General features: G+C 45.7%; 1 protein-coding gene across 1 annotated transcript in view; it reads right to left on the bottom strand.

Annotated features, from left to right (window-relative positions):
* PRKX (protein kinase X-linked) overlaps positions 1-14,369 on the bottom strand; it is a 94,880-nt gene that overhangs the window by 12,080 nt on the left and 68,431 nt on the right. Inside the window, exon 7 of the mRNA XM_026449581.1 lies at positions 3,430-3,525. Within this exon, the coding sequence (XP_026305366.1) occupies positions 3,430-3,525 (96 nt within the window). The remainder of the gene's footprint in view (positions 1-3,429; positions 3,526-14,369) is intronic.

Below are 14,369 nucleotides of genomic sequence, written 5' to 3'. Positions count from 1 at the left end.
ATCTGTCCGCCCACCTAAGGCTGGGATTTTGTATCCATCCTGCAAGGCTGAAAAGCTTTGACCAGGGTGGGGAATATAAAAAATCACCGAAAAGTTACAAACCTTTCCACTACTTAGTGAGTTTCTCCTTCATTATTTTGACATGCTCCCCTCTGCCAAATAAAAATCAAGGTCATCAAATGCTATACCCCCAAAACATTCCCAAATAAATGTGGGGCTTTTTCCCCATATGATTTACACCACTGCCTGCCCCCTTACCACACACACTTAAACTTAAAGCTCACTGGAGTGGGATTATACGAAAAGTTTATTTATGCTTTTATATTTTAAATAAACTGTTTTCTTATAATCCCAGTCCAATCAGCTTTAAGTGTGTATACTAATGGGGCATGCAGTGGTGTAAATTATAGTGGAAAAAAAAGTCCTATGTTTATTTCAGAATGTTTTGGTGATCACCTTGATAAATTTCAATTTGTGTGTGTGTGTGTGTGTGTGTGTGTGTGTGTCTGGCATGTAAGAAAACAAAGTGATGACCTTGAATTTTTTTTTAAATTTTTTTGGTGTTTCGCATGTAAGAAAATGAAGATTTATTTAAAATACAGGGCACAGTGGCTTGTAATCCCAGCTATGCAGGGGTTGAAGTGGGAAGATCACTTGAGACCAAGAGTCTGAGACCAGCATGGGCAACATAGTGAGGACCCCGTCTCTACAAAAAATCAAAACATTGGCCAGGCGTGGTGGTGCAAGACTGCAGCACCAGTTACTCGGGAGGCTGAGGTGGGAGCATCATTTGAGCCCAGGACATAGAGGCTGAAGTGAGCTATGATTGTGCCACTGCACTCTAGCCTGGGTGACAGAGCAAGACATCCAACTCTTAAAAAAAAAACAAAAACAGTAAAATACCAAAGCAAACTCTTATAAAGCAGAGTCTAGAAAGTAAAGAGTGTGGATGTGAAGGGGCCCCCGAAGACGCAAAGCCCTATAAAGGAACAACAGAAGTGTCCACAGCTGTAGATGGGTCCCTCGACCCCAGGATAAGCGACACATGTGCCGGCAGTCTTTTGATGCACTATAGCCAAAATTCTAAATGTTATTTATGATTCTGGCACCAGCTGGCTCCTCTCGGATGCAGGTACTTTCAGGCACGAAAAAAACACCGGCAGGTAATACCTCTACTGAATTGGCAACCAGCTTTGTTTTGGTGTTTTCTTTTCAATATTTCTTTCTATAAGGAATGTCAATCCTGACATGCCATTTGCCCAGGCGACATGTTTACCCGGTCAAATGATAAAAGTTGCAGGAACCAACATATGACTTTAAAAAGCTGAGAATCAAAATTCTAGCATCATGGACAACCAGGAACAGTGATTTGGATAAGAAAATGCATGATTAAGGCCAGGTGCAGTGGCTCACGCCTGTAATCCCCACACTTGGGGAGGACAAGGCAGGAGGATCAGTTGAGCCCAGGAGTTCAAAAGCAGCCGAGGTAATGCAACAAGACCCCCATAGCCATCTCTACCAAAAAAAAAAAGAAAAAAAGGAAAGATATGAGTCATTGAGGTCTTGCTTCTCAGTCAATTTGAGAAGATTTAACAAATAATGGGAAGAAATGAAGTTTTACTCAACTGTCACTGTTCCTGCTCTTGGTAGAGCCGCACTGGGTATGTAAAGAGGCAGGGACATTGTGGGGAACACTGGAAGGGGCTGGGAGCTACATAAAGAGAGGTGTGTTAGATCAGGCAGTACCAAGATGGTCACTGCTGCTTCCCTACTCTCTAGGAGAGAAAGAAGGAAAGTGGCAAGACACCAGACTTCGATTATGCTTCTGGTGTGTTCTATTTTTGCAATTCCTTTTTTTGTTTGTTTGTTTGTTTGTTTTCACAGGACATTGGAAACCTCTCTCCCTCTCCCCACCCCCCTTAAATATATATATAGATATAGATATAATTATTTTTAAAACTTTTTTTGTTTTTTTGAGAGGGTCTCACTCTTTCACGCAGTCTGGAGTGTAGCAGTGCAATCACAGGTCACTGCAGCCTCGACTTCCTGGGCTCAATCCGTCCTCCCATCTCAGCCTCCCAAGTAGCTGGGACTACAGGCACATGCTACCATGCCCAGCTAATTTTTTAATTTTTTGTAGACATGGGGTCTTGCTACATTGTCCAGGCTGGCCTCAAACTATTGGACCGGCCCCAAGTAAGCCTCCTGAAGTGCTGGGATCACAGGCATCAGCACCTCAACTTGCCAAACTCGATCATAAAAGTGCTTTGCCATCCACTTGATATAATGTCACTCGACTCAGATGGGATTTGGGGCCTGAGAGAGAGGTTCTATACAATTCTTTCTATTTCCTTCCAGAGCAGTTGGCTTCTGAGGTGCTGTTTCCCCTGACACCTCCCTGTCTTACCATTCACTGGACAGGGTGTTCCTTCTAGGCGACTCATTGCTAAGCGGAGCCTCGTTTTCTTGCTAAAGTCTTTTAAAGCCTGCCTCTAGTGTGTCAAACACAACACAAGCTCAAGCCAATAAAACACGACCTTATCTTCTGTTCAGACTAAGAACCTCTGGTTAGGATGGGGTGCATTCGCCACCAAGAAACTCAACTGAACGTAGCCAGTGGCCCCATAAGGGGCATATTCAAAACCACCTGGTCCACTGCCCTGAAATAAGTCTTCTCCAAACTGAACTTCCACTGGCTCATAAGAAAATAGGCCATGGAAAATAAAAGTTTAATTCTCAACTAGATGCATTCAGCTCTAGTTTGTGCCCAGGGGGCTGGTACACCCATCAACTCATCTGAAAAATACAGTGAAACAAACAGAAATCAGTGCTTATTGCAGTAAAAATGACTACCAGGTGACCAGACTGGGTAAGGTAGCCAGAAAACCAAAAGCATTCTTATATTTAACAAAATATCTTTTCTCCCCATTGCAACAAATGTGCATCCAAAGTTGCCAATATCCAGCATCTATATAAATGTTCGTAAAGCAACATGCTCAGAACTGAAAATGTTGACATTAAAAAGGGCTTAGAGGTTGAGCATAATTTAAGCAGGAGAGAAAGGATAAAACTCTGCTAAACCCATCAACAGTTCTGCTAGCCACAGAACTAGGAGGATCCTTCTTGTCAAAGTCCAAAACTGCTCTCTTATAAAATACGACGACAAACTCGTTCATTGGCTCATTTTAAATATAACATATCACCAAAAGAATAAAATACGGCCAAGACTCATTAAAGTGTGAAGTTATCATTAAAGCAGAATACTTAAAATCTTTTTCTTTTCTTGTGGAAAAGACAACTGTCCAAAATAGTTTATGCACAGCACATTTAATACCACAATATGGTATCCTGCTGAGTGTGTGTTTTCATGGTGATTTTAGACACTTTAAAAATAAACACACCCCATGACGAGGCAAACGTTTTACTTACTTTACATGGAATTCCAGATGTCTGGGGAAATCTATTTTGCCTGCAAGAATTTTCTGATAAATGCCAAACGGGTTGTCATCAAAAAACGGAGGAAACCTGTTAGAAAAACAAACATGTATTTTTAGTGGGGAGTAAGCATGGAAAAAAATCCCTGCTTTGTAAAGATAGCTATTTCTGCTTAACACAGGCAGAAGATAATTTGTTTCACATGCACTCTTGCCCGCACACTGAAGTTGTCACGATCTGAAAGCACGTGACAGTCAGATGGCTCTAAGAGGCAAGGCATCGTGTGCCGCAGCCCGATGTAAGGGAAGCGCCCTTGGAGAGAATATAAAGACCATTTGAGAGGCGTCTGCTGAGCAGAAGGCAACTCCTTTGGGCATCTTATTCAGAGGGGCCACCAGCCCATTCCTTAACTGTGCACTCAACACTGGACGGAAATGCTCTGTCATGTTTACCGGGGTGAATCCACCACCGTGACCACGCATGGAACTCAAACGTCTCAACAGCGAAAAGATAAGCAGTCCAGCTGAAAAATGGACAGGTGGTCTTCACAGACATTTCTCAAAAGAAGACATGGAAAAGGCCAACAGGTATATGAAAAAAATGCTCGGTGTCACTAATCAGGGAAAGGCAAAGCAAAACCTCCATGAGGCATCAATTAGCTCAATCCGGTTAAGATGGCTATTATCAAAAAGACACTGTAAGCCCAGCACTTTGGGAGGCCGAGGCGGGTAGATAACCTGAAGTCAGGAGTTTGAGAGCAGTCTAGCCAACATGGTAAAACTCCATCTCTACTAAAATTACAAAAATTAGCCAGGCATGGTGGCACGCGTCTGAAATCCCAGCTACTCAGGAGGCTGAGGCAGAAGAATCACTTGAACCCGGAAGGTGGAGGTTGCAGTGAGCCGAGATCATACCATTGCACTCCAACCTGGGCGACAAGAGTGAAACTCTGTCTCAAAAAAAAAAAAAAAAAAGACACATACACACAAAAATAACAAATGCTGGTGAGGGTGTGGAGAAAAGAGAACTCTTTTTTTTTTTTGTTTTCTTTTTTTTTTGCAAAACAGGGTCTCCCCCTCTTTCCCCCAGGCTGGAGTGCAGCGGTGCAATCTCAGCTCACTGCAACCTCTGCCTCCCAGGCTCAAGCGATCGACCTGCCTCAGCCTTCCAAGTAGCTGGGACCACAGGCGCCCACCACCACGCTGGCTAATTTTTGTACTTTTTGGAGGGGGCGGAGGGTTCACCATGTTGCCTAGGCTGGTCTTGAAGTCCTGGGCTCAAGTGATCCACCCAGCTTGGTCTCCCAAAGTGCTAGGATTACCAGCATGAGCCACCGTGCCTGGCCAGAAAGGGAACTCTTATGCGATGTTGGTGGGAATGTAAACTAGTAGAGCCACCACAGAGAAGAGTATGGAGGTTCCTCAAAAAACTAGAAATGGAACTCCCATATGACCCGGCCATCACATTACTAGGTATCTGTTCAGAGGAAAGGCAGCCATGATATTGGAGAGACATCGGCACGCCCAGTTTACCGCAGCACTATTCACAACAGCCAAGACAGGGAATCAACCTAGGTGTCCATCAGCAGATGAGCAGATTACAGTAAAGAAAAGGTGGTGTCTACACACAGTAGAATACTATTCAGCCATGAAAAGGAATAAAATCCTCTGATTGGCAGCAACACGGATGAAACTGGAGGACGTTACATTAGGTGAAATAAGCCAGGAAAAGAACATTCAACAGTACTTGTGCTTACTCATACATGAAAGCTATAAAAAGCTAATCTCCTGAAAGGATAAAGAAGAACAGAGGATACTAGACACTGGGAAGGGAAGAAAGGAGAGAGAGGGAGAGGTTTGTTAAAGGATACAAGATAGGAGGAATATGTTCCAGTGTTCTATAGCCTTGTAGGGTGACTCTAATTAGTAATAACATGTCGTACAGTTTCAAATACATACAGGATATTCAATGTTCCTAACACAAAGAAATAGTAAATAATTGAAATGATGGATATGCTAATTAACCCTGATCTGATTACTCCATTCTTTGTATCAAAGCATCACTGTGTACCCCATGAATATGTACAATTATTATGTGTCAATTTAAAAAATAAAATAAGCCTGGCAAATACGGCAAAACCGAGTCCTTAAAAAAAAAAATTAGCTGAGTGTGGTGGTGTACACATGTAGTCCCAGCTACTTGGGAGGCTGAGAGGGAAGGATCGCTTGAGCACAGGAGGTCAAGGCTGCAGTGAGCAGTGATCACATCACTACACTCCAGCCTGGGTGACAGAGTGAGACCTTGTCATGTCATAACATAACATAACATAACATAACATAACAACATAACATAACATAAAATAAAATGTACGCTGGACGCTGAGGCTGAAGCCTGCAATCCCAGCACTTTGAGAGGCTGAGGCGGGCAGGTCACTTGAGGTCAGGAGTTCCAGACCAGCCTGGCCAACATGGTGAAACCCGTCTCTACTAAAAATACAAAAATTAGCTGGGCATGGTCGCCGGTGCTTGTAATCTTAGCTACTCAGGAGGATGGGGCAGGAGAATTGCTTGAACCTGAGAGGCAGAGGTTGCAGTGAGCTGAGATCGTGCCACTGCACTCCAGCCTGGGTGACGGAGCGAGACGGAGTACATAAATGAAATAAAATGTAAAATAATTGTTAAAGTTTACAGTGGTAAATATGCCACTATGGCCAAGAACAGGACACCTTTCTCGAGGCTTCCTTCAGTCTACAGCACAAGCAGTACCTGCTATGTCCTGCCTTGGAGAGCTCAGTACTGAGCCGGCTTGCACGGCACTATAAGGCACCCTCAATAAACTGCAAGTGAACGTCAGTGAACTACTTTTTTTTTGAGACAGGGTCTTGCTCTGTTGCCTCCAGGCTGGAGTACCGCAGCGTGATCCTGGCTCACTGCACTGAGCCTTGACCTCCAGGGCTCAGGCTATGCTCCCACCTCAGCGTCCTGAGCAGCTGGGGCTACAGGTGCACACCACCATGTCAGGCTGATTTTTTTTTTTTTTTTTTTAACTTTTGGTAGAGACGAAGTCTCACTATGTTGCCCGGGCTGGTCTCAAACTCCTGGGCTCAAGTGATCCTCCCATTTCAGCCTTCCAAAGTAATGGGACTACAGACGTGAGTCACCATAACCATTACTGAATTTCTTTATACTCCTCATTCACGGAACAGTATGTGGCATACAACAGGTGATCAATAAATGTGTATGGGCCAAATGAAACAGCCTGAGTTATACTTTATCATATTTTTTTTTTTTGTGAGACAAGGTTTGACTCTGTCACCCAGGCTGGAGTGCAGTGGTACAATCATAGCTCACTGTAGCCTTGAACTCCCCCAGGAAGCCACCCTCCCACCTCAGCCTCCCACGTAGCGGGGACCACAGGTGTGTGCCACCATGCCTGGCTAATTTTTTGACTTTCTATAGGGATACGGTCTCACTATGTGACTACTTTTAAGGTGCAGGAGCAGAGTCTGTATTTGTAACTGAGACTGGGTGGTCTGCAAAGCTGACCAAAGCTCTTTGCTGCAAGAAAACCATTTCTTGACCCCTGAAGACCAGGAAAAAGACGGAAATACAAGCAAATACAGCCTTGAAAATAGTGGTGCGTGTGTAAAAACAAGATTGTCATGCTATGCTTTGTTGACTGTAGTAAAAAGATTGCAGTTCTGCTGCAGAAACCAACAGACTTTAGTAATATCTAGAAATTTTTAAAATATGTGAAAAAAAACTAAAAAACATATATACTTAAAACTGCAAAGACCAAGATAAATCCAAGAACACCTAGAAGTCAACTGTATTAGTCCATTTGCAGTCTGCTATAAAGAACTACCTGAGACTGGGTAATTTATAAAGAAAAGAGATTTAGGCCAGGCACAGTGGCTCATGCCTGTAATCCCAGCACTTTGGGAAGCCGAGGCAGGCAGATCACGAGGTCAAGGAGATTGAGACCATCCTGGCTAACATGGTGAAACCCCGTCTCTACTAAAAATAGAAAAAATTAGCCGGGCGTGGTGGCGGGCGCTTGTAGTCCCAGCTACTCGGGAGGCTGAGGCAGGAGAATGGCGTGAACCCAAGAGGCGGAGCTTGCAGTGAGTCGAGATAGTGCCACTGCACTCCAGCCTGGGCGACAGAGCGAGACTCCGGGAAAAAAAAAAAAAAAAAGAAGAAGAAGAAAAATAAAAAGAAAGAAAAAGAGATTTAATTGACTCACAGTCCCGCACGGCTAGAGAGGCCTCAGGAAACTTACAAATCATGGCAGAAGGCGAAGGGGAAGCAGGGCACATTTACCTGGTGGCAGATAAGTGCAAGCGAGCAAAGGAGGAAGTACTACACTTTAAAACCATCCGATCTCCTGAGAACTCTCACGAGACAGTACCAGGGCAATGTTGCTAAACCATCAGAAACCACTCCCATGATCCAACCACCTCTCACCAGGTCCTGCCTCCAACACTGGGGATTACATTTAAACATGAGATTTGGGTGGGAACACAAAGCCAAACCACATCATCAACCCAGTAAGTGTATACTAGACACCTACATGTCCAAGGCACACATTGTACTTCTGAGATTTTCTCATACTGACCAGGATAGAGACTCATATTGGCTCAAAGTCATGTTTTCTATTTAGCTTCTTTTGACTTAGATACTCTAATTCAGGTATTCTAGCAACGGAAATACCTTATAAAATGGAGCTTTCAAATGATACCCTCATTGATGATCAGAAATGCCAATGAGCAAAAATAATTCTCTTGTAGATTCCAAATCACTTCCTGACCTTAACGAAATTCAGTGGAGTGGGTGGAATGAGAGGTCTCCAGAAAGTTACACCTGTGATCCTGCCCCACCAACCTGTGAATGGGACCTTATTGGGAAACAGGGTCTTTGCAGATAGAATTAACTCGAGGAGCTTCAGATGACATCATCCTAGAATAGGGTAGGTCCAAATCCAATGACAGGTATCATCATAAGAGACTGAAGAGACGGCACACAGAGGAAAAGGCCACATGGAAACAGAGGCAGAGATGCAGTGAAGCGGCCACAAGCCCAGGGACTCCTAGAGCCCCCAGGAGCTGGGAGAGGCAGGGAGGATCCTCCCCTAGTGCCTCCAGAGGGAACTGGATACACCTGTGGTGGATTGAACTGTGGCCTTCAGAAAGATCCGTCCACATCCTAATGCCCAGACCTGGAATGAGACCTTATTTGGCAACAGGGTCTTTGCAGACGTGATTAATTGAAGGATCTTGAGATGAGATCGTCCTGGATTAGGGTGGCCCTATATCCAATGACAGGTGTCCTTCCTTCTAAGAGATTGAAGGGGAGACAGAGACACAGAGGAGAAGGCCACATGAAGGTGGAGGCAGAGACTGCAGTGATGCGGCCACAAGCCCAGGGACGCCTGGAGCCCCCAGGAGCTGGGAGAGGCAGGAAGGATCCTTCCCTGGAGCGCAGTCCTGAGGCACTTTGATCTCAAACTTCTGGTCTCCAGGACTAGGAGAGGATAAAATTCTCTTGTTTAAACCTTCCAGTCTGTGGTAGTTTCTAACAGCAGCGTCAGGACATTCATATGTAGAACTACACACATGAACTGTCCAATACACTGCAGTGAAGAAAAATTCAAAGGAAAACAAAGAGGAGAAATACAAAGTACAAAAATGAAAATCAATGGCAGAGGTGACAGAGAAGTGGGGGTGGGTTACATGAGGAAATGAAAGATACTAGAGAAAGGTAAATGATTAGCTGTGTGCGATGTGGCCTTAACACAGCATTTCTTCCTTCTTAAATAACCTTTCAGTTGCTCATTTTGCACTTCAGCACGAAGGTAACTTTTCCAACAGCATCTCTCTTTGGTCCGCTGGTTCTGGAGTTACGAGCCACCACAACGTACTGATAAACCACCCAGGCCAGGCTGGGAGGCAGAGCTCTGAGCACCGACACTCCGACCTGCACCAACCCTGCCGCCTCAGACGTGAACAACCTCCCGAGCCCGTCCTCCCTCACCCACCCGCAGCGTTCTCTGTAACAGTAGTTGGGGGACTTGTATTCCTGTTTCTCTCTAGGTTTGGGTGGTGACCCTGTCTGAATACATTCAGCTGTGTGACTTGATCGGGGAAATGCACAAATACAGGAATGGAGCATTAAACTCCAGGAGGAAATGTGTCATACATACCTAAAAACATTTATGGAGAACATTAAACGAAGTGCTGTTGGACAGTAGACAATACATAAGATCATGGGAAAGGTATTTAATAAGCAGAAAAAAATAAATAGTAAGTGAGCACTAACTGATGATCTTGCCCGAAAGAAAAAGCAGAGACAGTGTGTGTGTGTGTGTGTGTGTGTGTGTGTGTGTGTGTGTGTGTGTCTGAGAAACAGCACTCCCCCGGACGCCTGGGCAGTGCCCTCTGAAACCCTCAAATTTCTGTCTCTAAATATACAGACTGCTTCCAATTCTTACCAAGTGGAGAATAAATTCTCATTATATGGCATTTGGCATTATTAAGCAAGCTAAATTGATCTGTGGTGACAGCTATACTAGTAAGGACAATCTGCTAATCAGCATGAATGCAAGCTCGAGATTTTCACCTGAAAAATTCACGCTCAGGCTAGGCACAATGGCTCACGCTTGTCATCCCAGCATTTGGGGAGGCCAACGTGGGAGGACTGCTTGAGCCCAGGAGCTCAAGACCAGCCTGGACCACATGGTGAGACCTCGTCTCTACAAAAAAATTAAAAATTAGCTGGACGTGCTGGTGTGTGCCTGTGTTCCCAGCTACAGCTTCTGTAGTCCCAAGAGGCTGAGGCAGGAGGATCGCTTGAGCCCAGGAGGATGAGGCTTCAGTAAGCTATGACTGTACCACTGCATTCCAATCTGGACACAGAACAAGACCCTGTCTCAAAAGAAAAAAAAACAAAAAAACAAAACGCTCATGCAGTGGCTCACGGCTGTCATCCCAGCACTTTGGGAGGCCAAGGCAGGTGGATCCCTTAGAGCCTAGGAATTTGAAATCAGCCTGGGTAATATAGCAAGACCCTATCTCTACAAAAAATTTTTTAAAAATTAGCCAGGTACAGTAACGTGTGCCTGTCATCCCAGCTACTCAGGAGGCGGAGGTGGGGGGTTTGCTCGAGCCCAGGAGGTCGAGGCTGCACTGAGCTGTGACTGCACCACTGCACTCCTGACTGGGCAACAGAGCAAGACTGTAAAAAAAGAAAAAAAAAAAAAAAAAAAAAAAATAAAAAAAAAAAAAACCACCAATTGTGCCACTAGCTCTATCATTTGCCAGTAAAATTTGAATGTAATTATTCCATCTATCTTCATCTTCCAGTAAAGTGGACGGTTCAGGCAGAGATGCCCTGGGCACAGTGAGCTGATGTTCTCCCTTTTCCTCAGCTGGAAAAACACCCTCGTAAACTATCGGCTGACACACTACCTGCCCCACTTCCGAAGGCCAGGGCTGGCCTTGGAGGATGGGTGCTTTGGAAATGCATTCATGAAAAGGAAGGCAGAGGCTTCTAGAGAAAAGAAGAAAGCCGTCACTAGAATTTCACTAGAATTTCATCCCACCTTGACTTCTTCCTCAAAAATCCTTGTCCCGATACCTTCAGATTAAAATCTAAAATCTAGGCCAGGCGTGGTGGCTCATGCCTGTCATCCCAGCACTTTGTGAGGCCGAGGCAGGTGAAACACTCAAGGTCAGGAGTTTGAAAGCAGCCTGGCCAACATGGTGAAACCCCATCTCTACTAAAAATACAAAAATTAGCCAGGCATGGTGGCGTGCACCTGTAACCCCAGCTACGCGGCAGGCTGAGGCAGGAGAATTGCTTGAACCCAGGAGGCAGAGGCTGCAGTGAGCTGAGATCACGCCACTGCACTCCAGCCTGGGCGGCAGAGAGAGACTCCCTCTAAAGAAAATAATAATAATAATAATAATAATAATAAATAAATAAATATAAAATCCATGCTCCTCAGATGAACCAGGGTGGGTGAGGTGGGAGATGAGAAAAGGGAATTCAAGGGCCGGATAAAGCGGAAGGAGCAAGCACTGGGGTGTGTGAGGGTTGGGGCCGAGCGGAGGGTGAAAATATAGCCCCGGGCACATCGGCTTGGGCATCACAGCAGTGGCTCTCAAAGTGGAGTCCCAGGGTGGCTTCCCGACCCCAATTTAGGGATGGGTGAGGTCGTTTTTCTGACTCCAGTTTTGAATAGTGATGAATTTTCTTCCTCTGCCTCAACTCAACAACACGCTATGCAGCACAGCAGACAGGCTGCAGATGAAGGGAGGAGCGGCCAGCAATCCTTGTGAAAGCTGGACACTAAAGAGATCCGCAAAACCCAGAAAACACGGCCAACCTCCTCACGAACGTTTTCTCTCTGTCACCAGGCTGGAGTGCAGTGGCGAGACCACAGCTCACTGCAGCCTTGACCTCCCAGCCTCAGTGATCCTCCCGCCTCAGCCTCCCAAAGTACTGGGACCACGGGCGTGCACCACCATGCCCGGGCAATTGGTTTATTTCATTTTATTTTTTGTAAAGAAGGGGTCTCACTATGTCGCCCAGGCTGGCCTCCAACTCCTGGGCTCAAGTGATCCTCCCACCTCAGCCTCCTGAAGTGCTAGGATTACAGGCGTGAGCCACAGCGCACAGCCTGAATGGTTTCAATTCTACAAAGTGCAGTTACACATTTTTCTCATTAAAAAATGCCATTTATGTTCACCTCTGTGATTATTATTTAACTTCTCATATATATTATTTATGTATTCTGTTGATTTATATTTCAGTCCCACTTTAATTTCCAATGCAGTCAGCATGGACAGCTGTAACACACACACATGAAAGTTCTGCAGGTTAGTAACTCTGAGCTATGTGTTAAAGGGTTCCCGAGGCCAGCATGTTTGAGAACCACTGCACAACGCCTGACGCTCCCCGTGGAAGAGGCTTCATTGCAGAGAGATTCCACCTTCTCTAGAATCTTCTGCACCCTGTCTGCTATGCTGTATTGTCTTAGTTGACACCTATGACGAAAATTCATCACTATTCAGATCTGTCGTTGGAAAAATGATCTCACTCGTCTGCTAAAACACACTTCCGGAACCCCACAGTCCTCTGGGATGTCCCTTTGAGAATCACTGCTGTCATAACTAAGACAAGATGCCCCGGGGGCTTTTTCTTACCCTACACTCTGCTCTATGCCGTGCGTGCCCGTGTTTTGTTCTTGATGCTTTAGCTGATTTTTTTTTTTCTTTTTCTGAGACAGTGTCTTGCTCTGTTACCCAAGCTGATGTGCACTGGTGCAATCTCAGCTCACCGCAGCCTCAACTTCCTGGGCTGAAGCAATCCTCCCACCTCAGCCTCCTGAGTAGCTCGGACTATAGCTCCATACAACCACACACAGCTAGTTTTATTTTTAATTTTTGTAGAGATGGGGTCCCACTACGTTGCCCAGGCTGGTCTTGAACTCTTGGGCTTAAGCAATTCTTCTGTCTCAGTCTCCCAAATTGCTGGGATGACAGACAGGCAGGAGCCACCACGTCCAGGCTTTACCTGACTCTTGAGTTAAACTCTCTGGGAGAATAAAAACACAGAAACGGATGAGAAAAGAGAATAGGGTGGGAGAAATAGGAGCTGAGCTTGGGTCCTTGGAAAGTGCATGAGTGATTTTGTTCCAGAATGTGCCACACAATTTTCATCTGACCTAAACATGTCTCGTTCCATGAAAATAAAATCTGCATCATGATATGACCTCCTTCCTAATCACATGGCAGATTTTACCAAACAGATGTTTTCCCCTGTGCTTAGTGGAAGATTGAGATAATCAGTTAAAGCAATAAAACAGACAAGGCACAGCCTCACTTGATCCTGCTAAGAGTGGGAATCCATCAAATGGAGCTGTAATAGGGAAGGTGCAGACACGGGCTGCGAAGGGAGCAGGAGAACTCTGACTGCAGACCGGCTCCACTTATGTGAGCAGCAACGCCCTCCCTCTAGCCACCAGAAGTTTCTGGGTTCAAGGAGGTGAGGAGAGCGGCTTGGAAGCATTGCTCTCAGAGGCAGGCAACACATAGCAAATCAAGATGGTTTCAGAGCTGCTAAGCAGTATAAAGAAAACAGATGGGCTGATCGGACAGGGCATGGCCCAGAACAGGGGAGGCCCCAGAGGGCCGTGGGAGCAGGTGACAGGTGAGCCTGCAGCATGTGCAGTGGAAGAGAAAGGGCCAGTCCTGGCTGGGCGCGCTGGCTCATGCCTGTCATCCCAGCATTTTGGGAGGCCGAGGCAGGTGGATCACTTGAGGTCAGGAGTTTGAGACCAGCCTGGCCAATATGGTGAAACCCCCCTCTCTAATAAAAATACAAAAATTAGCTGGGTGCGGTGGCACACACCTGTAATCCCAGCTACTCAGGAGGCCGAGGCAGGAGAACTGCTTGAACCTGGGAAGCAGAGGTTGCAGTGAGCCAAGATTGCACCACTGCAGTCCAGCCTGGGTGACAGAGCAAGTCAAGAAAGCAGAGGTTACAGTAAGCCAAGATTGTGCCACTGCACTCCAGCCTGGGTGACAGAGTGAGATGGAACAGAAAGGAAAGGAAGAATGAAAAGGGAAGGGAAAGGAAAAGGGAAAGGGAGAAGGAAGAAGGAAGAAGGAAAGGAAAGGAAAGGAAAGGAAAGAAGGAAAGGAAAGGAAAGGGGAACGAAGAGGGAAAAGTAAAAGGAAAAGGAAAGGAAGAAGGGAAGGAAAGGAAAGGAAAGGGGAAAAAGGAGAAAGGGGAAAGGGGAAAGAGGGAAAGGGAAAAGGAAAGGAAAGGAAAGGACAGGAGAGGAAAGGAAAGGAAGAAGGGAAGGGAGACGGGAAGGGAAGGGAGAAGGGAAGACAAAGGAAGGGAGAAGGGAAGACAAAGGAAGGGAGA

This window comes from Piliocolobus tephrosceles, chromosome Y, assembly GCF_002776525.5.
Source record: "Piliocolobus tephrosceles isolate RC106 chromosome Y, ASM277652v3, whole genome shotgun sequence".
In the NCBI taxonomy this organism is placed as follows: domain Eukaryota; kingdom Metazoa; phylum Chordata; class Mammalia; order Primates; family Cercopithecidae; genus Piliocolobus; species Piliocolobus tephrosceles.
Note: the sequence above shows the minus strand (reverse complement) of the source record. Positions and strands in the feature narration are given on the sequence as shown.